This window comes from Falco naumanni, chromosome 15, assembly GCF_017639655.2.
Source record: "Falco naumanni isolate bFalNau1 chromosome 15, bFalNau1.pat, whole genome shotgun sequence".
NCBI classification, from domain to species: Eukaryota; Metazoa; Chordata; class Aves; order Falconiformes; family Falconidae; genus Falco; species Falco naumanni.
In genome coordinates this window covers 11,103,023-11,127,682 of record NC_054068.1, presented here as the reverse complement: position 1 = coordinate 11,127,682, position 24,660 = coordinate 11,103,023, and the positions used below count along the sequence as shown (strand labels likewise).

The 24,660-nt window shown below is 36.1% G+C and overlaps 1 protein-coding gene across 1 annotated transcript in view; it reads right to left on the bottom strand.

Moving 5' to 3' along the window:
- Positions 1-24,660, bottom strand: part of LOC121097734 (transcription initiation factor TFIID subunit 4-like) — a 146,380-nt gene that overhangs the window by 26,393 nt on the left and 95,327 nt on the right. The window contains 1 exon segment of the mRNA XM_040614990.1: positions 18,690-18,812. Within this exon segment, the coding sequence (XP_040470924.1) occupies positions 18,690-18,812 (123 nt within the window).

Genomic DNA, 24,660 nt, shown 5'->3' with positions numbered 1-24,660 from the left:
ACAACATGGTAATGTAACTACATACACACCTACACTAAAAAGGAAATAACAATAAATTGGAATGATTTTGAGACATGGCAGAATTTATATAGTCCAGTTTCTTTAAAAAGTGTCTTTCAAATTATAAGCTTTTCAACATCAATAATAATAAATAATTTATTTGCAGCATCACATCTGAGCCCCACAACCAAGACACCCCACATTCATTTATGGAGAGAGAGCCATACTTACTACGTTGTAGAAAACCTCATACTACCATCCCAGAATCCTAACACAGCACTATGAGAAGCTGAAAGGAAATTTGAGAAGCTCGTAATGCCAAAGAATGAGACATCCAAAGCCTTCGCCATTCTCTTCTTTCACAGTATTGTGGTTACATGGATAAACAGAAATGGAAAAATGGTCTGTATCTGTATGAAAATGAATCAAAACACCCAGCTTGATATTCCTTCCATCATCCGCTCAAAGCTGTAATTTTTTAGTAAAATAAGGATGGAACAAGGGACCTTAACATGCTTTTTAAATGCAAACTATTAATCTTAGAAGGTATGATTCTGCCAAATATTTAAGTCTGAAGTGCTTGCATAAATTATTTAGATAAATTGGCATTTTTTTTCCTACCTAAGACAGCTATAGTTAATGGGTCAAAACATAATTTGCCTGTCCTGTTTGAGCTCACAGACATTTGTACAAGTGTCACAATCATTCATGTGACACTTGTCTGCTTTATTATTCCATGCCAAAAATAAGCAGATCTTTACGAGATTTGTTTCTCTCAAGCATACAGAGAACATGTAAGGAAAGGGAAAGACATGGTTAAGTGTATGCAGGGAAGCTTAACAGATACCAAGACTGCTACCTTACAACACGACTTTTTTAATCTGTACTTGTCCTCCTTGTGTTCTTTAAATTGTCATTAAATTATTGCAAGGATGTTAATAATCAACTCAGTTATGGTCAAGCATGCACTGGCCTGTAAATTCGTACCTCCTGTCCTCCCATCAGCCATTCACTTCCTCACAGGCACACAGGAGCTTTATGTCTGCAGGAACCCGAAATACCCAAGTATGTGGGCACACGGACGACTCCTCATCAGTTCTGAGAGAGAGTGAGTTTGCATATGTGCTCTTTGCTGGCAACTGCAGTGCAAGTAAACAGCTTCTTTCTGTAATTCCTGTATTTTAATTTCACAGCTGCTCTTTACTGAGACTTGCACATATAACCATTGCTAGAAAAGTATAGGAAAGTTAATAATTGTTAAAGGGTTACATGAAGATAATCGTTCTGTTTCTTCTGAATTGCCAATACTGATTTTGCTGTGAGAGGGGATTATGGAAAGAAATGGAACACTAGAGACAGGAAAGTAGTTACCAAAATAATCTAACAAATGCAAATACAGCTCACAGTATTAACAAAAGTGTTGGGTCTAAGACTATAGACAGATGTTAGCTTTGGATCCAGCTGTGCTGATCAAAGGCTTTATGCCCCCCAGCTGCTCCTCACTGCCCCCTGCTGAAGTTATTATCCTGAAGATCTGCCAGCGCAGTAGCTCGTGTGAGTTCTCCCTAATTCACTTCAGGCAATATCAGCCCATCAAACCCATACCGCCTATTTACATTATTCAGAATAATCCAGTTGATTTCGTATAAAGTGAGTGCACTTGCACAAACCATTCCACCATCAGAACTTCATGGTGGTGACCTCCATAAGAAGTCATACAGATGGCAGTTAGTGTAGTTGCTTACACCGTGATTTGTCCTTTTGAAGCCCTAGAAGAGTCACTGCTAAAATACTGTCTTCCCCAATAACATATTTTAAAGTATTTTTAAAATCACCTAAGCAAATAAATCATTGCCTAAAAGATAGTGTTTTTTTTTCAACAAGAACACCCATGGAATTTTCCTGCTGAACTACAGATAGGACTTATAATACCACTGACATTTGAAAACAGCACCAAAAATAATGATGCAGATCTCCTGTAACTTGTGCACAGCACCAAAAACATCACGGTGTTCAAATAACACTTCTAAGAGATCACTAAGAAAAAAAAACCCACAAGCCAAAACATTGTTTTGTTTGGTGATTCTTGATTTTGAGTGAATAGATTATGCCTGACTCAACTTTCACAGTGAAATGAGGTGAGATTTTTGTTAATAAAGACAAAAAGAAATCAGGAAACATTTACAGCTGCAGACTCCTTATCTAGATATGAGATATTCTCTTTCCAATCTGTAAAATGCATTGCAAAATAGTGTATTTTTTTCATTTTAAATTTGCAGGAGAATTTTGGATCATCTTCCATTTATTTTTGGAGGTCTGTTTCAAGCCATACAACACACATATCCCAACCTTCTCAAAAGGTGTCTACCGTTACACTACACATGTTAAAACAGTTCTTTAAATACTAAATACTAATTGTGACCATCTTTTCAATTGGATTTCAGCCTGCTCTGGTAACTTCTCTCTTGAGGTGACAAACTGGCAGTACCTGAATTCATTACAGCCTGATTAATTATGCTGCTTTCATACAAAGGCGAAAGAGACTTCAATCAGAAATGGTAACCTTAAACAGTACCTGTGCAGCAGTGTATCAGAATATCAATCCCAAATCCATGCACTGTTCGTTTGCTTTGTGAATTCTTAGTAATTACGTCTCCCTTACCTATCACATAGCTCAGCTCAACTGCAACTGGTTGAATTAACTAAAGGAAGAGGTTCAGAACATTTTAGTTCCTATTCAACAGAATTTATGTGAGTTACCAGAAGATACTGAAAACTGTACCTTATGCTCTCCACTTGCTTATCACAACCTAACTTCACTGTGCAATCAACCTTCTTCTCCCCCTGCTAAACACTAAACACAGCAGGAGTTTGTGGAAAAACGGGAAGAAGTGGAGTCAAATGTCAGAGACCTCTTGTCATATACAGCTGAGGACTCACAAAATTTTAATCTTCTGTCTCTTTGAAGGTGACTTTCTTCAATTATCCAGAAACTGAGAACCACCTGGCTATGACCTTCTAAAGCAGTCCTATCACCAGAACATATGGATAGCCTGAAACATCCCTGTACCTAGAAAGCAGTACTGGTTTTGCTTTCTTTCTTTTCATGCTTGTTAACATGCAAAGGCAAATTAATACAAGACAAGAATCAGACATAGGTGTCTAAAATACACATTACATAATTACACTGAGAATGAAAACAAATCAAAGGTAAATATGTTGAAATAGTATTTATTGTTCCTTTACATAAAGGAACAAGGAACTTGGCAAATATTTCTTATGAATAAAGGCCCATCTTCACAAAAGTATGGGTTATGAATAGCAATGAAGAAGATAAGAGCACATAAGATAAAGTCAACTAAGTAAGCCACAGACAGAAGCAGAGCCAGACTGACAATGGAAGAATTCCCATCCTACTGGGCTACAGAGCATTCCCTTTACAATTGTTTAATGCCAATGCACATCAGCATTTATACTGAAAGAGACACTTTAGAGAAATATTTTTAAATGCAAAGTTTGGGATATCTTTTTTTTTTTTTTTATATGGATAATACTCAAAGCATATTTCTCTCTACAGACTTAGGTCTCTCGTGCTTAAGTCTGTAACATGCCTGTGTGCTCCGCTGCTAACGGCGATTTAAAGAATTTGCTGTACCTACAGAATTGTATTACAGAGATCCTAGAGGGTATGACTAAAACTTGTTGAAATTAAGTTCTAAGAAAATACATAAATGTAGGTGATCAGTTAGGTTTGGTTTAAATCAAGAATCCTAAGCCTTTCATAGTCAATTGCCTCTAATAATAAATACACTGGGTTGACTGTGGAATCAGGTGCTTCAGAGAAAAATAATAATGCATTAAAAATACTGCCAGACCAACAGTCTTCCCTCTTGTTCAAGGCCACCATTGCCTGGTATGAACAAAACCTGCAGGAAGATAGACTGTCACACTTGGACAGAAGGAGCTGGCTCCACCTGCAAAAAAAATGCAGTGACAAAAAATCATCCCTCTTGTTCTTCACCTAGGGATGCCACTGCATTAGACTTACGACCCCAGGTTGCCACATCATTCTTTTAACTAAGTAAAATAACGATGCAGCTAATACACACAAAAATAATTTATACTCTTAAAGTGTAAACGGGAAAAGTATAGAACCAGCTTGCAAAAGAAAAAAATAAACAGAAAATAAAACTTAAAGAGATTCTTTAGTAAGTATTGTTTAAATACTTAAGGCAGCTCCTCCTGTAAACTCTCATCTTTATCCAATTTCTGTAGACAAAAACCTGATTTTTGTCACGGATAAGAGATTTAAAAGCACAGAAGAACAAGCAAATGGAAAACATTTTGTGAATTAATTGAAACAGGATGTGAAACTATACTATTCATTAAATTGCTAACACATTCTTCCAAGGAGAATGAAATATAAAGAAGAATTAAATGGTTTTATTTTCAGTTATATAGTTGCCACCTTTTCAGTATTTTTCCTCAAAATTTAACCATGGAAAGGATACCTTTATATGTCTGAACAACAGTCATGAAAAGATTACTATTATATTATATTACTATTAACTTTGATATTAGCATATGTATTAAAAGATAAAAATATATGTATTCCAATGATATATAAGCCAAACTCAAATTAATCTTGTAGTAGAGAAGATACCTCCTTCAGAGACTCTTCGATTTGGCTGGCTCAAGCAATCTGCTATGGCCATTCAACCAGTTAAATAAATTTCTATAATGATTTCACCATTTTAGGCTGCCTATCTGCAAGTTCTTACTGTCAACATGAATTACTCTGTATGCTGCAATTCCCCCATCAATTGAGACAAAGTATGACTGTTGTAGTGTTCTGTTAACATGACATGCTTCTCATGTATCTGTATTCCAAATGTCAAGATGATACGGCACAGCCAGCCAGAAGTGTTCTATTATCAGATCTAGAAGAACAATTCACACCAAAGGGTAGACTTCAGAATAGGTAGGTAAAGCATTTTCTTTGATACGCAATCTCTAGTTTGGTGTCAATTCTGAACAACTTCTCCATGTTATGGTGTCTTTCTATGCAACTGGAGTGTAAGCCGCTTAAGGAGGATTAAACTGACACAGCTTGATTTGTCTGTTTTACGTGATGCTCATTCTAACCAGACATAAGTCAGGTAGCTTTGTCTTGAGAGGGAGAGAGCAGAGAGGGTAGAAAAAGCTATAATGAGTTGCTTTTTGTTTTATTTTTCTGGAGGTAAATTGTATCAGAAATTCAGGGCAAACCAGAATTCTTCAGAAAAGAGCTACTCAGATATACCAATTGAATCCTGGAGATAAAAACGTACCTCTGAAAGCCTTAAAAAAGTGTATAACTTTTGTTAAGGTTTACATGATTACATGTTTAATTTAAAAAGCAATGACTCAATATATAGTCTAATCAGAAGTGAGTTAGAGATGATACAGCCTTGTTAATTATTTTGAAATGGGAAGACTTATGTTAAATTAATAATTTAAATAAGAAAAGCAAAAATACAATTTTATGGAATCTGTAGTTGAGGAGACATTTTCACAAGCAGAAACACAGCTTTGCTAACTCCCACGCATGCACTTAGTACAAATTAATAAATTTACCACAGCAGTATGCAATTCTTACATAGCAAAGGCAGAAATATAAAAAAATATGTTAAAAAGTAATTGGCCTTGATCATCACCAGGATAAGTGGCTCATAAGGCAATATATAACCTTTTAAAAGTTGTCTGAAGTCCAGGAAACCTTGCATCTCAGTAGCGCTTGTGTAAAAAATGCATTTGACTTCAGACCAACCAGGATTTGCTGCTCAACATAGGCTGAACAAGCTGAATTATGGATTACATTACATTTTTAATATATGGCACTGTAGAAAAGAAATCCCAATAGGTCAAACTGACTTATTAATCACTATAGCTAAAATAAATACTGTGAATAACAGCAACTAATGGGCCACAAACTAGATCTAGGTAGAGACTTCTAAAGACACTTGGAATGCTGGAGCGCGTATGAAGAATGTCAACTGAAAAGCATTAAAATGTTCATTAAGCATTCTGAGTTTTAATTAATTGCTGAAAACTGATCAGATGTCAAACTGAAATGTACAATGTACACAATCTATAGATTTGGTTATGTAAAGACCAGAGTCAACATAAACAAAGTTGACTCTAGCCTATTCCTTCAAGACTTTACTCTGGATGCTCTTCATTAAGTTTTTAAAATGACGTATTATTGCTTAAGTGATCTGAACAGTGATGATTGCTCGAAACTGAAAATTGTGATCTGGGATGAGATCAGATCACCTGTTGTAATTCTTCTCTTTTTTAACCAAGAAAAGCCACAGAACATATTCCATTACAGGTAAGCTCATCAAATGAGTGACCATCTCACACTACTAAGTAGTAATTAATTAAAGAATCAGATTCAAAGTACTTCTTGAAGTATATAAAATAATTATTCTTTTAGGTTCTCAATCAAGAAATGAGACACTGGCATGAAATATTTCCAAAGATGCAATTTTTATTTACACTTTCTTCAAACAGAGAAAACCTACTTTTTATTTTTCTTCTTCTGGAAGCCCTTCCATATTGGTTCTAAGTTATTTAAGGTATACTATAAAATGAAAAGAATACTTGATTTTTCCCTCCTCCTCATCATCACTGGCAATTATTATTACTTTGACTACCTGAATAGCTGACAACAATGCTAGTAACAGTATCTGCGGTTCTTCATTAGAGATTTGTTCTGTTACTTAGTAAGATCAAAGCTAAGTCAACAGCAGCATAAAATTCATCTCATCTCACTGTAGCTACAGTTGAGGATAATAACTTTTGATAAAAGAATTTTCTGCAATGTAAGTTTTACCAAAAGGGAACAAACTTACGGCTGTCAGTGTTGTCCAGGGGAAAAAAAGAAAAAAAAAAAAAAAAAAAAAAAAAAAAAAAGGTTGAGAAGATTGTAATTTGAAGCTCAATTAAAGGATGGAAGAAGAAACAATGTACTGAAGTTGCATTTTATGTTATTCATAAAGAATTGCTTATAGAGATGAGAAAATTAATTCTGGTTTTGGAGACAAGCACCAGGCATATTTTCCAGGTCCATCAGATTTATCTCAACTTCTGCCTTGTAAAGATGTTTCTTAAAAGCTTTTTTTTTTAAATTGTGATACCATAAAAATGAAAACAAATTAAAAGAAGAAAAAGAAAGATTAATGAAAACTTGCTAGAGAGAGAAATGTAGGTGGCTTCCTTTACGGCTTGGGAAAACTGTATCACAGACCAGTGATATGGCCTGGGAAAAAAATGCCCTCTGCCAACACCTCCCCTATAGATGAAGCAGGCTGCAGTGCTGCTGTCTTTTTGATCAAGAGAAGAAATCCCACACCAATGACTGTTTCCCCTGACAGACTGCTTGTCCTTTTTAATGTTACATGAGAGCACCAGCCTGAATTTCCCTCCCCTCAGAGCTAGTACCACTACCACTGATTAGAGATGCTGGTCTGCCTAGGGGTACTCACTTCTTTGGCCAAGGCTGTTTAACCTGTTGTGCTCCATTTATTCCCAGCCTTCTCCTTTAGAGATAGAAACTTTGCCTTTTTTATGGATCTTACAGTATGCTCGTTCTCCTAACAGAGCTTCCTCTAAATTGTTCAGTAATTGGTCCATCATACAGAGGTTCAGCTCTTGTTATGCTCCTGGCTCTGCAAGAGACTGTCGTGCTCAAAAAGACTAGAGAAATATCTCTTTTATTGATAATTACAGCTTGGGCCAATACTATTTCCATGCTGCTAAAGCATGGAAATCACTATTTATGATACCTTCTACTTTCTCAAACCAGCTGCAGCAGAAAACCTCATCATTCTCTTCATTCACCTCCCCATAAAATACTGTTTTGCCCTTTTGTTTGCTGAGATACTTATTATACTGAGATTACTACAAACAGAGTAACAAAAGCAACAGCAAAACCTGTAGTGGAAATAGGTCTACTATACTATCTCCTTCAGATAGCTAATCCACAGGCCCTGCTCAAAGCTCTCATTAAACCGAGAGGGTAAATTAGGGTAAGATTTCCCAAAGCAACACAATGGCCTAGAAGTCTGACTTTTAAGGACTTGAACTCTTAAAATGACCAAGGATTTCCATGCACAATCTTTATAATAGTTTAACTTAGTTTTAGTTAACTATGTGAAATATGTGTTTGGATTCACTCACGCTTGGAAAAGTGCTAATATGAAACTAACTTACCAGTTGGCGAAACTGGCCTACAAAATTAACTCCAGATTCCTGCAAAGTGGTATCAGTCAAAAAAGGTATAAGAATAATTTTATTCAAATCAATGTAACTTCACATAGAACAAAAAGTAAGATTTTACTCCAAAGATAGGAAGAAAATGAAGGAAAAAACCTAGTTTGATAGATCATGGAGATACTCACAAGAATGTTATCACCACAGTCCCTCTAGACTGTAAAAAATTTCCTTGTTGCCATTTTTTAGCTTGTCTGCTTTGCTTTTTGACCACCTCTCCCATTGTCTATATTAAAACAACAACAACAACAAAAACAACAAAAAGCCACAACATTGTAAAAAAACATGCCAAGGTTGGGGCACTGCGATTTGCAGTACTGCATGATGCCCTTCCCTTCCTATTGCACCTCCCCTGCAGGAACTGGCTGCAAGCCTGTAACTTCAAGGCAAGCAGTAACTAAGTAACTAATAAATAAGGAGTATACCACTAAAGTAAACAGTACCCTAGCTATAATTAGCTAGCACAGACAAGCTGCTGGTGGTAGATGTCTCTCCGAGTTCCCTCAGGCACTCTCCAGCCCAACTCCCCCACAGAATCCCTTTAACCAGCATGCTCCTGTTTGACTCCAGGCAAAACAAAAACAAAAACCCCTTTTTTCCTAGTCACTCACTAGAACAGAGTATGTAACAAAAGGAACATCAAGACGAAGATCCCACTATCAGATAGTTTTACTATATTATTTCTTTGAAAGCCATATACCAGCCTGTAATATTCAAGATACGTTGGGAAACTTCATAAGCCTGCATTTAACACCCAGTGATAGTCTCAAAGACTTTTGTGGTCAAATAACATGAGACATGAGCATGCAATATACCAATTTCTAGAAAGAAAACCCTGCTTTTGTTGAAAAAAAGGGGGGAAAAAAAAGCAAAGCATTTCCTACACCAGAATCAGCTAAGAATTCACAAGCCCAAGTTCACGCAGTAGGAAATACAAGAAGGTTGACAGGAACACTGACATACATAGCGATCCAAAAAAGCTTATTGCATGTAATTAATGTTCTACACAAGGCATGTTACTAACTTCAAACAAACTAACTGCTGTGCTTAAAGTTAAGCATGTGCACATGTCCTTGCAGGTTTGGAGCTGAAACGCTTAACTTGTTGTGAATGTGGCCAAACAGGACCCATTTTGCTATCTCTCTTACAAAGAAAGGCTGTTCATGTAAACTTGTAAACAATCTTTTAACAAAGTTGAAAGGCTACTTTCAGCTCAAACTTTAATTATTTGAACAACACTTCTAAATTTTATCATTGGCAAATTTCAGCCAAATTCTGAAAGAGGTATGTGGATGGTAGCAGACTGGTCCACATATGCAGAAGAAGTGTGAACATTAATTTCCAAATTAAACTAGTCAAAATACTCTTACAATACAGAAAGATCATAGGGACTAAAAATACATCATCTTCACTGTACAGCAAAGTTCATCACAATTAATTTTCCTGCACCACAAACTGCTGATACTGTGTCATTTCATAATGACATCAGCTATGAAACCCATAATAAAGAACTGACTTGTAAAATTTGTGCACATATACATATGAATAATATGTACACATGAAATACTCCCAAACTGATAAAGAAACCATTCAGATTTACAGTACAATCTCGGAAGACTTGTATATGGTAAAAGAAAACCATGAAAGGCTGTCTTCATTCCTCTCACACAATGAGCTTTTTTTTCCCAATTCAAACTAGTTAAAGTGAAGGGCTAATTTTTTACTACACATAAAGACAGCAAGTTCTGAATGAAATGTTTATGTGTTGGGCTTTTTTTTTTTTTTTCTTTTTTTTTTTTTAAGAACCTCTCCCTTATCAACAGAATAATGTAAGGCAACATTCAACTGTAGCATAATACATAGTGGTGGCAAGACCCATTTAAGGAGCATCAATACAGAGCTACTGTAAGACATCAGAAAGCTTGTGCAGATAACTTCACATTTTCAAGAAAGAGGAGCTTGTCTGATTATTCCAAACTGTTTTGTCTGTATCTTATTTGTGAAATGTAAAAGAGATCCCCAGACACATTTAATTATCCATGGGAAGTGGCTCTCTGAAATAGTCAAGACTTAACAGAAGCAAAGTTTGGATACTGTTGTTTGGGGTGGGTGAGTGTGTGGAGAAGGACTCGGATGATGGTTTGATTCTACAATTTACATCAGGTAAAGTAACAAAAAGTTCTGTTCAGTACTTCTAGTTAAGGTGTTGATGTTAGAACCTGGCAATAGGATTCCCTTGAAGTTCAAGCCTGACTGCCTAAAGGCTCAGGGTAAACTAAAATGTTAAATTCACGGTTACCCTAATTGTCACTCTCTGTATGACCAACGTGACTTCCTGTAAAGAATCAGGCTGGAAATATCCAAGAATAGGCATCCTAATAAACTTTAAGTTCTTTAGACTTTTTCAAACCCTTAGCTTCAGTAAAATATTTTTCAGGCAAAAAGAAAAAAAAAAATCCACAAAATTTATCTGGCACTGAATGGGATGGAAGGGAGAAGGAAATTAATCTATTTGATGATTCATCTGACTCTTGTAGAGGAGTATCAATTACAAGGGAAACATTGCCACTTTAAGATACAAGTCTAAATCCATGTATGTGTTGAAAACTTACACCTTGGAAATTTTCTAGTCAGGTTTTAAAAATTATTTTCCTTGACATCTAAAAATGTCATAGCACCTTGGGCCTTATCTTCTGAAGTCAATGGAGAGACTCAAGTCAATTTTGAAAAACCCTCAGCTAGACCCTTTCAGACTTTCTTTCTCTTAGTCTTACCAGTTTTATTTAGCCAGAAGAAATAAAAATTCTGGAATTGCAAGTGTCAGAAAAAAGAGGCTGCAAAACAAATTTTATCCTTCAGTGTCTGAAAATCTGGATGACAAATGGAGGAGATAACTGAAAATACAGAAAAACCCAACTCAAACCCAAACCCGAACAAAAACCAAAAAGCAAGCTCACATACCCTCTTTGTCCCCACAAATCCTCAAGGTAGCTCCCTTTTGCAAAAGAAAACCAATACTCTTTCACAGTAACAGCAGCAGACCTCTATAGGGATTGACAAATAATGGATGAACTATTAACTACTCGGAAGTAATTTTGCCAAGTTCTCATTTTCCATGTTAATAAGCTGCACACACTATATTTATAAAGTACTCATAAATAAAAAGATTGTATTTAACATTACCACATTGATAGAATTATTTTCTTTTTAAAAAATGCAGTAATTTTTCTTCCTTTTTTAACAAACAAAACATTACTTAAGACTCCAGTAAGAAACCTTTGAAAAGCAGAAAAAGAAATGCTCTGATGGTCTCCTTCTGTGTGCTAGATCAACATGCAGTCAGGTGGGATCAACTACCGTTTCCATCTCCAAATGAAGTAAAAATCAAATTTGTCTTGGCCAATGAGGAAAAAATGATTAATATCATTGAACCTCTGTCAGAATATTTTGTGTTACATAGATCAAAGGAATACATGCAGTATGCAAACCTGTTCTACTAGAAAAAAGGAATGTTTTTGCTGGCACAGAGCCACTTTCTATTTTCTTGCATTGCTGCCTGGCTTTTTCCTCCTGTCAACTGAGATCCATGCAAAATTGTTCTACTGCCTCCTGACTCACTGTCTGTATTCCTGCTTGTCTGCAACAGGCACAGAAATGTATTTCTATACATTCACTCCAAGTTAGAATTATTAATCATCACCGTAAACATAGCATTACGCATCATCTTTAATGCCTTCCTACTTTCTACTGCTAAGTCTGTAAAATGCATTAATGTTCACAAATCTTGTTTCATGAAATAAAACTAGAATTACAAAAAATAGAACGTGTTCATCGTGGGCTAACACAGTTTGAAACGGAATTATTAAAAACATAAATTAATCATTGGGGCAATTTATTTTTAAATTGAATTCTTATTTATTTAAGAATAAGAAAAATAGGTGCAATTGTTAATTAGGAGGCCATCTATACAATCTTCCATAAGACTGATTTTTCAAATAGATATTAACTTCTGAACTACTTTAATATTTATTTGACTTTTGAAAACAGGAAGTAAAACAAGTCAGAGAAGCTGAAGCTAAATCTGAGATTTTCCAAGATTCATAAAGTAATATCCATGTAATTCCATTAAAAAATTATAAGGACAGATTCCTTAATTTTTGTCTCCTTGAAAATTCAAACCCATATATTTAACTGATCGTTTTGGGATACCTCAAATGAAATTATAACTGTCAGCAGCAATACACCAAAACACGTCTGAGACAACCATCGCATTCTATCATGTCAGCAACACATGGAGCAAAGAGTGCTTGAAAAGGCAATGATAGAATAAATCATAAAAATTCCTCCTGTTCTGCTGTTAATCTACAGGTTTAAAAGCACAAAAAGCAAGCTTTACCTTCTTGATCCATTAACACTTGCAAAAGCCGTTCTGGTCTATTGTATCTGCTTTCATATAATTCAAGCTTAACCAGTGTAAAGGATTTGTAGATTCCAGTGGTTTCTAAACATATCTTGACCACTTAAAACAAAAAGTAATGTATCAAGAGCCAGCTATACAGTATGAAGACCAAGCTGAGACTTGAGTTGTAGAACAAGTCATTCCAAGGATCTTTGAAAGTGGATGGAATACAATTGTTTTAGTTCCAAAAAGGTGAGGGAATAGCCTAGAGATTTGCTCAGAGCATGGCAATCCCACTGACTGTTGGTTTTCCCCAAAATAAAAGACTATTCATTGGTTCTAATTATTTCAGATCCGTCAGAAGCCGTTATGCCTCACAGTTATGTTGGCTGATTCATGAACTTCTAACTCTGCAAGATATTCCTTGAGTAGACACTTTGGAGAGAACCCAGTGTACCACCCTTCCATAACAAAGCCTTCTGCAAGACACACTATACATCTATTTTTGTTCTAAAAGTGCAAGAAAGGAAGGAAACAAGGTTTTCCAAGGAGACAGCTCCATCATACTTTTATATCACGTCTGACACATTCCAAAGAGAAAATTACCTAGTATCCTGATGTCTTTTTAATATTGTTAAAATATTAACAAAGGATTTGAGGAATAATTGCAGGGGTTGCTGAAATGTCTATGAATAACCCAAGCAGAAAGCGAGAATGGCAGCTGTAACGCGTACAAACAAGTTATTCACATTCAGTCCTGGATAACTAAAAAATATTGTAGCCAAAAGTACTTCTTTCCAACTATGTCACAGCACCCAAGTGCTTCCCCATATAATAATGAATTCAACCTTACATTTCCACACAGAAATTAGGAACTACTAGTAGCATAAAGATCTGCTAGAGAGGAATATTAAGTAACTTTTCTATGTCTGCATTTGGAATTCTCTGGTATAACACAGATTTCCAAGTCTCAGACCAGAATCTTAATCATGCTTTATACAAAACCTTAACATGAAAACAGCTTTAAAATGCTCAAATTATACCATCTAAAAGATGAATTTAATTAAAGAATGTGCTGCCTTGTACCCAAAATACATTTCACAATCACTTTAGTAATTAGCTTTTCTCTACACAAAACATCCCTGTTTTTACTGTAGTAGTTCTGGGACTTTCCAGGTCTGCCAGAATATTATCTTTCTTGACTAATATAATGGCTGGAATACACTGGATAAGAGAAGACACGAAGTATCAGATCTCCCTTGAGCGCTGGCCTAACATATGGTTCTGCAAATTTTGGACCATGGCGTTTAGGATAATTTGTTGAATATTCTTAAGATGACTGCTCTTCCACTATGTGAGAAAGAGGTTTTTTCCTTATCCCTAAAATGACTGTCTTCTATAAGCGGTGATTCACTGAACTAGCCCTGAAGCTGCCTTTGGAAGCTCAGTATTCAAAAACCATCTGTGCCAGCAAGTACCAGGAGAGGGCTTTCACTTGATATTTAAACAAATTATACCCTCAGATATTTCAAACATATACTCTATATTTATGTATTTTGGGATACTAGCCATAGGTCTTGATGGAAAGCCAAATTATTTAATTATTATTATTATCAAATACAGAAAAATACTTACATTTAACCTCTACACTTTAATTCCATAGTAAAAAATGAGCGACTTTGCAATATGCAAATTCTGCATTCATGCCACCTTAGCACTACAAATATTTAACTTGTAAAGCTACCTGACCAAGTCTTGTAGCGTCGAATGGTTTTTCTTAAAGCTTTAACTCTTAAAGTTACATGAAAATATCTATTTCACAAACAAAAACAATTTTTAATCCTAATTCTTAAAAGACTTGCAATTCAAGAAAAAAGTTTGAAAATGTGAACTGAATAGATTCAAAATCCTTAAGATAAACAAAAGCAACTCAGAATTTATTACTTTTAATCTGACATTAGACGTGCTTAAGGATATGGACTAAAGACCTTAAATGTTTGCTGTCTTCCCTTTCCTGTATATGTCATCCATCATCCTATCTTTGCCATCTACTGCTGTGTACCGATACAAGCACTATCAAGACCCATACAGCAAATAAGAATTAGACAGTACTGCTGCTAAATGCACAACATCGTTCAGGATTACTAAGCACCGAACTTGATAATCATGTATTAAATTCCAAAAAGCAGTAATTTTTAAAGATATCCAATAATTTTGTCTAGTATCATTAAATAAATGAAAAAAAAAATCCTATAAAATTCTGCAAAGGCAGTATTTTCAACTCTGCAAGGCAGAGAAGTTGAATTCTTCCAAAGGTATCTGATTTCCCTTTACCCCTTCTCTTTCCCTCTTGATCTAAACCACATTATAATAATAAGCAGGCTGAATTACTGATGAGCTGTCGGCTGCTACAGAGGAAGCTGTGTTTCTAGCAGATTATCTAAAATACAAGACGACAAGAAAGGTACTAAAAGGAAAGCAAATGAAGAGCAGGTGATCTCAAGTTTGCTGTCTCTTCCTTGTAAGTTCCTTTTCCAGTGCTCACCAGGCTCTAGGCCAAACTACTTCAACACGCTAAACTGAAACTACTCACTTTTTGTTGTTGTTAGGTTAGTTGTCTGCCAATCTGTCAAATGGAATGGTTAGCACAGGGTACTGCACAACAGGTACAACAAGAGCCAGAGCCAGCGACAGGGTAGTGGCAGGAATGCACTACTAGGGATTGGCATAGTGATCACAGTCAGATTAGCTCAGGCTACTGTGTAATCTCAGTCTGAAAATTAGCTACACATTTGGTGGAAATATTATTTGAGGATGTCTAGTGCCTGCTCATCCACTTTTCTATAAAATATGTTTTCCTATTTTTTGGAAAGGATTTTTTAACATGGCTGCATGGAGGAGCAAATCAAAGAACATATACAATACAAAAATAACGTAATTCCAAAACTGCTCATTTTCCCTCTGCCAAAGTAAAAGTAATATAAAACCCCAACCATACCAGTACAGAAGAGGCAAATGTGGGCTTGGCCTTGATAACTTAAGCTAATCCTGCCATCTGAAAAAAAGTCGATTCAGCTATGGCTTGAAAACAAGCAAAGAAGTCCAAATAAGCCCTGGCAATGTGAGACAGAGAACAAGTTTAAAGAAAACACTCTTGAACAAAGTGCTGGCGGAAAAATATTTGCAATTATGAGCACAAGCTTTTTCACATTTATGAAAGCTGTATAAGAGCTGTTTCTCTGTATACAACAAACAGTACTTGATCACAGAAACACTAAGCTTTTCCATCAACTTTTTCTCTTAAGGAAAATAACCGTCACTACTCCCTAAATTGACCTCCTGCTCAGATCAAAAGGGTATTATTAAAAAGATCCAATTTCCAAAGAGAAATTATGAGCTAGTATTTCTGTTGAACCAAGAAGTTGGATTGAAATCCAACACTTCTCATTGAAAAAATGGCCAATGCAACTAAGTATCAAGAAGAGTTAGTTCAGGAAAGGAAAAAAAAAAAGCAACATGCAGGGGTGGGATGAGTTGTAAATGATGTATCTTTGGATCAGCAAACATGCAGTGTCCCAGCTGCAACAAAAGCAGACATATATGCCAAAAAGATTAACGAGGAAACCAGCAACTTCAATGACAAAAACTGGATGTCATGACAAAAAAACCCAAAAAACCCAACACCAAAAAAACAGGGCAGGCCAAGAAAGCTCTTGCCAAGTCAGACCTTGGAAACACAGATTATCAGCAGCAAGGACTTAAGAAGCTTAGAAATTGCTTGGAGAAATCAGAGGGTCATAGACCATAGTGGAAATCAAACATCTGGAGGTGGAATTGGGCTAAAGGGATGTCTGCGAGACAGGACATAGTCTTATAATAGTTTTCTGTGTTGTTTATAATCTCCACAAATCCAAAGAAGAGTAATCACATGTCTCAGGCAAACAATGCAAATTTCCAGTACCTTTTTAGTGAAACATTTCTTAGTGTACTTCTGTATAGCTGCCCTAATAAGTAGCTCAGAAGAGTAACAGAGGGAGTTTCTAGCAGCCAACTTGCATGACACAGCTTCTACAATACCTTAGATCCTATCCCCAGAACAGACATTGAATAATCCAGATACAGTATCCAAGTCCTTGAAACCAGCTTGCAGCCAGGCACCAATGTGAGTTGGCCAGGATGGTTAGAAGCTAGGAGAGGGATGGGAGCAATTCAGTCTGAACTGGCAGAAGAGCCACACAATTCATGGCTCCAGGAAATGCACATATCGGCGAAAACTTCAAGGATAATTTGTCAACTGAATAATACAAGTTCAGCAAAACTTGGGCTAGGGGACCAACAAAAGGAAGGAAAAATTTTCAGAAGTCTTTGGAATTTGCCCCAGACTTTCATGTCTCCTTGAAGCACTATACCAGGAGAGTAAGGAGCTGAGAGAGAGAGAAAGGGGAGCTGTTCACCATAATCCAGGCAGACATATAGCTCTGAATAAAATGTTTCATTGAAGGTGGCCATGGTTCGGTTCATCAAACTACAAAAGCTTACAAAAGGATCCTTTTTTTAAAAAGCGGCAATACACAATGAAAATTAAATTCTGATACTTAGAAGAAAATATTCCTTTGGTCAAGAAAAGACAAGCAGGGAATGTACATTTGTTAAAATCTGAAGGGATCCATGCATTATTAGAAGGTTCAAAGTATTTTTAAATTAATTTTGTGTGAAAGCCAAAGCTATTGCTATACAGTTGAGCTTCTAATGAAAGCTTCTTTTGGCCTGTTGCTGCAGGATTTCTTACAGATGCATATGAAGGAGAACAGATTTTTTACTGTATTTAAGACAAGGAGGAAGACTGAAAGGAAGGGAATGTAACAGGAAAACACAAAACCCAGGAAGCTCCCTTGGTCTGAAACCAATTTGACCAGAAAATGGCAACACCTCTGACATATCCGAAGTTATAAGTCAACTTTAGACTATAAACAAGACCCACTTCTGTTCCTAGCTCAGCTAATTCCTTAGCAGTAATCTTAGCACATGAAAAGAGAAAAGTCAGATAAAAGCGATCCAAAATGGGAAACAAAAAGGCCTTTGGAAATGCCTTGCATTTAGACAGTCAAATGTCTGAGCCAAAACTGTTAGTCAGTTAGTAAAAACAAAATGTTTGCATTTTCTTCAGAACACACATATAATGGGGAGAATTACTTTGACTCCTAAAGTGTAGGCATATTTAGGAGAAACAAAAGAAGCCCAACTATTATATCCATACTAAACACCACAGTACTCTTACAGAGTTATGCAAGGTAATACAACCATGTTACCCTGGTTCTCCACCTTGGTTAATATATATATCTCACGCTTTTGATGATTTTGCATTCCACTGTGTAGTATAGCTACTTCTCCACTTAAGATAACAGGAGAATCATGCTAACAAATCCAATTCTATTTCTAGAGCACAGTATTCTTATTGAAATTACATAAAATTTAGCATGATTACAAACACATCTTTGCAGTTGCAGTGGACAACCAGCCATTCCGTAAAAAGCTTTAACACATTTTTGTTACAAAACCACACTTACTGGTATTACTACAAGCTCTTGGTCCAAACTGTAAGCAAGACTACAGTTATGTTTTTCTGGATATTCCTTCATGCCTTACTGTTTTTTCTGTTTTTCTTTGGGTTATGTCGAGGAGAAAACCAGTATAAAAGCAGTGAACAGTTCAAAGGAGAGACCCACACCACAATTAGCTTATTTTTAGAATACTCTTTAGTTATCTGCTGAAAGTTCACGCTTGCAAATACAACTAAGAGAAGATGTCATTTTAACTGCAGCAAGATAAACTGGACTCACAATCCTAATTTAGTCATTTAAACCACCTTTTCCAAGTTACACAGTTCACTGAAATTATCAGCATGTAGCATCTCTAGTTATTCCTACCAGATTTTGAAATAATAATTTCTCTTAGTCTGTGTATAGACATGTACCTCTCCTCCTACGGTAAGCAGTCCAGGCGAATCAAGCTTCCGTTTCTTCCGGGGACCGATAGCTGCCAATGCAGTTAGATTGGCATCCCTCTGCCTCATTTGTGCAAGTTCTTGTTGTTGCATCTATTAGAGAGAGAAAAAACCTCTATTTAGTTTTTAAGCTGTTGTCACTTCAAAAAGTTGTTCTCAGACATGCAAGCACGAGGTGAAAGTCACACATGAGCAATCCCCAACAGTACTTCGCTGTTCCTAGAAATACCATTTTAGCAGCTCAAGTATGCAGCCTTGCAGTGGAGTAATAATGAAGATAGAGAAGTTCTCTTGACTTTCCACAGGATTTCTGCTTCCAAGTAACTGTTTTGGAAAACTACCCTTATCCTTAAGAACTGCCTTAGCCCATAAGTACTATACTATCCCTACACACCTCTAGTTTAAGACTGATATGAAGAGTGTAAATACCAATTCAAATCCCCAAAAAACCTCAAACACTTTCTTTCATTTACTTTGAATATTTCAAATATACTTGGTATTTGCTTCCAAAAATAATCATATCTAAATTAATAAAACATCACTACCTAAATGTTAGCTGAAGTTAATGCTGACAAAAGCCCCCTACAAACCAAATTCATAACTGCTTTCTGGCATTGGTCTTTCAGTAACAACACATTGGACTAGTTTCACGCTAAGAAAAAAACCTGCCAGCTGCGTTATGTACCACACTACAGAAAATAAAGAAAAATACTCTGGCCACCACATGATGAAGAGGTAAGATTGCCTATTCATTATAAACTGTAATCCTTTTAGAGAGTTAATAAGAGACATATTCCCATGAACAATACTATACTACTTTAATACACATTCTCATCATCAATTCTACACAAGAATAATTGATTAGGTAATGCAGCATATGATTTTAATTAGAGAAAAGTATTTATAGCTCTTAATAATAAATTTTTTTTATTTCAAAACTTTGGGTTTGCAAAATCCTTCAATAAATTCAGAGGAAGTGGTTGTTTTCTAATCCCGTTGATGTCATACTTGTTTCTACTTCAACAGAAACACACACAATGCTACTTCTCAAGAAATTCAGTAGGGCTAATAAAAACATTGTATGATACAGGCAGAATTCTTCATTAAAATAAAACCAAACTGACGAGTTTAGATAGAAGTGTCTCTGCCGTTACTCTACATGTGAGCTGCACTTACAAGCAGGGCCTGAACTATCCAGGCCAATCTTAAAAGGAAAGGAGGTTTAAACAACACAAGTACCGATGTATGGTATCTTTTCTCCATTGGTATCTTTTCTCCATTCACTTCTGCCTAGAAAAAGCAGGCCTGCTTCATGCATCCCAATTAGTGCATTTTCCAGGTTTATTTGTTTAGCATCACAACATGTTCTCATTTTTTCAGAAAAAGCAAATTCAGTACAGTTAGAGTTTGAAAACCCATTTTTCATATTTTTATGGCATGTGTTTTGTAACTCCACTTATTATCATAACTTCAATATAACATTATCTACAAATACACATCTCATTTTTCTACAGGATACAAGAACCTCCTAAATACAAAAAAGAAATGTGGAAAAATATCTAAATAATAGTGCAAAGGTCTATACATACTTCTCTTTGCCAACTCATATTAGGTTTTTAGCTCAAATATCTTTGGCTCTCTTCCAGATTAAATGCCAGTTAGACAGACCTGCCCGCTTACCCTTTCAAGGTAGATAGCAACAGTGGTGAGCTCTAATCATTTACAAAGGTCATGATCGGAAGCTAGCCCGTAAGCAGTCATTTAAAATTCGATTGATCCCTATTTGTAGTCAGGGAAAGAAAATGGACATTTCAGCTGTATTGTAATTATGAGGCTTCAAGGCAACTGTAAATAGATGTGCAAATCCAGATACTGGCAAATACCTTAGAGAAGAAATTATTACTATAGTATAACATATATCCAGGAAAGGTTGAAGATAAAACTGCATATAAAAAAAGATCAATCATCTTTTTGCTAATTTGCCATGCTTGCCAGCCTATAAGGGTTATCACAATTATCAGAAGTCTGATGAATATTTAAGCGAGGGCCAACTGGCTTAGAGTGATCCCAGACGAAGTTGTAAAGTGGATAGCTTCACAGAATAAAAAATTTTGCACTGGAATAAGTATTCGTTTCCCGGGAGGTGCAGGTCAGAAATACAGTCTGATAGATAACTGGTACCACGCAAAGGTTATTATCCAAAGTCACCATTTCCAAACCAACAGTAAGCTAATACTTACTTGACTCCTTGTACTACCTGTACTGCAATACACAGTGATTGTTTCAACACGTAATAGAAGCACACAGTGCCTCTGAGAAGTTGCTCTAACAACTATAATTCAGTATTTTTTTATTATTGCAAAATGCAAATTATAAAGCAAAACATGTCATTTCTCTAAACCCCACATAATGGGAGAAATCCTGCTCTCCCTTCGAAACCTGCACAGTGTCTGATACTGTTTTACCAAGAACACACGGAATAGATTCAGGACTCTGCAGAAGGGTTTGCACTCGTTTCTTCCTCAGGTTCTTGGCCCTTTTTTTTTATTCAGTGAGAAGAGCTCAAGATAGTACTTGATATCACATATTAATTTTTCACAAGAATTAATATTCTTTGGTAGCCTAGCACTGACTGCCCAAACAAATGCACAACATTTTCAACTACCTGTAATTCGGTGCGTGACAGGACACCTGGCTCGGCAGGCAGAGCCAAAGGCACTGGGCGCTGCTCTACTGACACCGGGCAAATACTGGCAAGACCTTTCCCTTCGCTTCCCTGCCTGTGCCTCTCACCCTGCTTCATGCAGCTTGTCTGTTTAGCCCATAAGCTCTCCCGACATGGATCCTCCTCTACTACATGCCTTACTTACAGCCTAGCCCCTGTGGGACTAATAGACACTACTATAACACAAATAAGGAACGTGCTGCCAGGTACAAAAACACAATATAGGTTCTGTCACTGGTTTTACAGTACACACCTTGAGACACTACAGCAGAAAAGAACAACCTTCGTATGTAAACCTTAATGAATGTTGGTCAAAAAATACAAAACAGATCAAACACATGCATCACCAGTAAGACCACAGTATCCTGACGTGTTATAAAACAAGGGCTGAAGCGCTGAAACACTCAACAGATACTGAATTACACAAATTCTCATCAGTCTTTTAGAAATTAATTATAACTGGTGGTTTTTTTCTTCCAGAGCTCATCTGAAGGCAGAGCATCATAAAATTATATTTTAAAATAATTTAAAAAATTACAATCCTGATACTGATTACGAAGAGACGCCTTCATCTTGCAGCGGTTAGTGTACATCAGTTGGCTTAAGGGAACATCTTTGTACACACGCTATTAACTATCAATTTGTTTACAATAAAACATCTTTGTAGTTATGGATACTTAACTATCAAGACATTTGACAAGATTCCTGGATGTCATTTAACATCCCGGAGCAGCCTAACCACCATTGTTGGCTTCTTCATACCCCTGTTCCAACTTCCTCTTCTTTCCATCTCCAAGTCACATACTTCTGGTTTTTCATACACTACATCAGATTATCTGTACCAGTCTCTTTCCTACCTTATCATCTGACTCATTAAAAGTACTATCCCCAATCATAATTTTTGTCCAAAAAAACCCACCACAGCAGTGTCTTGCCTTTGGTTCAAAAGAAGGGGACACTACCTTTCATAAAGACATTTGCACTTGCAATGTGGCTGCTAACATCTGATTGAACAGGAGCTTTTAAAAATTAATGCCACAGAGATACAAGCTGTTTTTAATAGTCATAAAACTTGATATGGTTATTGCAGGTATCTTGCAAGAAGATTAGGAATAGCCAAACAGTTTTGTGGGAGTTGTGCAATTAATGTACGTTTAATTACTCTGCTTTGGTGTCAACAGAGATTGCTTTCAAGAAATACCTCTTGTACCACCAGCTGCCAAATGCACATCCCTGACCAGTGGAGGCTCTTCTCCCCAGTATACTCTTGCACCACATTCTCTAGATCAAGTGGAAATGACTTTACAACCAGTTTTGCATACATAGTTCCAAAGTAATCACTCTCTGAATTCACAGCATTAAGAACAATGTGAATTATATGTAGCTATCTTCAATGCTCTGAAATTACTCTTAAAAGTACCTGTGAAACTAAAGCTACTTAAGCCTCTTACTTTACAAACTCAATTATATTTTAAAGTAACAGAACAGCCTGGTATTACAATACAGTTTATCTTCTAACCAAGGCAGTTAAAAATTTCTGGATATTTAAACAAATGACGTACCTGTTAACATCTACACATCCTGATAAAACAAATACATTTCCTGTTTATTAACATGACGTAGCAGATACAAATCTAACTCACTACATCAACCAACAAGACACAATTGTTTGACAGCTGCATTCATTCACACTCTCATTTTCATACTGGACTGTTGACGCAATATCATTCTTTAACTTGCCTTCATCACAATTGATACCAATATATTTATCAAAAGCATATTAAACTTTTGGCTCTTTGGGAAGGAAGCACTGCGTCATTCAGAACCACACTGATCAACAACAATTAACTTTTTTGAAAGTCAAAATATTTATCTAAACCACACACAAATATTCCAGTATGTTATACAAGAAAAAGCTTACAAATAAGATGCCATTCCTTGCTCCTTATCTGATCCCGATTTATTTTTAGCATGCCATTTACTTACGGAGAGGTATTTGGTTACTTAATGACAACTTTAAGTTAAAGAGAACCCTTTGATGAAAAAGTACAGTGTAAGAATTAAGCACCAATATTATTTCATACAATTAAATTTTCTTCTTTGTGATGGTGGCATAATATTAAAACCACAGAAAGAACACTACTTCACTATTTTAATAAAGTAAAGCTAACAACAGAGGTGCTAAAATTGTAGTTTGTTTTCCTTAAATCATTATTTGTTATGATACATTTAGGTATTTCAGAAAGAAGTGCCACAAGCCATATGCCACAAAGACGACACCCATACGTCTATCTGGTGTATCAACATTAGATCTTAAAATCTAGATTTAATAATTTCTGAAAACCAAGAATCTATTTATTCAAAACATGCTTTGCAAATAATTTCGCAACCAAGAAACCAAGCATTTACTTTAAGCCTTTTTCACTTTAAGACTTTTCTGCACTACCAGCTATTGTGAAAACAGTCATTGAGACACTAACAAATAAATACACGGTGTGAATATATGCTCAGTGAATTATTTTTTTCTTTTTAGATTTCTACTTCCACTGGCCATTGTGACAGTCCACACAACTGGAAGATACCGACTGTTTCATGAATGAGTATGGTTTCATTTTCAAGATTTAAGAACTAAATCCCCCATCCATTACTCTAACTAGTATCATAATAACCACAGAGAACAGTGAAGATTATTTCCCACTTTTCAACAAAAGCAACTAAACCAAGAGTGAATTCAAGAAAGTTAGGCTAGAGGAATAAATTCTATGGATTTGTTCAAGTTACGCATTTTGTCTGGAAAGACAACTGTCAACAAATGCTGGATGCCTGTTATGAACAACTACAGATCTCAAGTTGAACACCTTCTCCAACCCAGAAAATTAAATGGCCTAGCAGTGGCTGTGATCTGTACTGTCAATTGAGGATTATTCCTCTTCAGTGAGCATAAAAGTCTGTTAACATCAGCTATGCCAACATTCCAATCCTGCCTGCTCACCTGAATCCACAGGAAACGGGAATGTCAAGCAGCAAATGAGGCACTGCACTACTCATCGGATAGACAGGACTTGTTCAAAAGCACGAGAAAAAGCATCTTGAAAAGGCGACGAAATGTGGTCCAAATGGAGGGCAAACCCTAAATGAACTGAAATTAGCTTTGTTTAAAGCAGAGATACAGATGAAATATGGGCCTGAGCTGCAGCTAAGAACTGGACTAAGAGA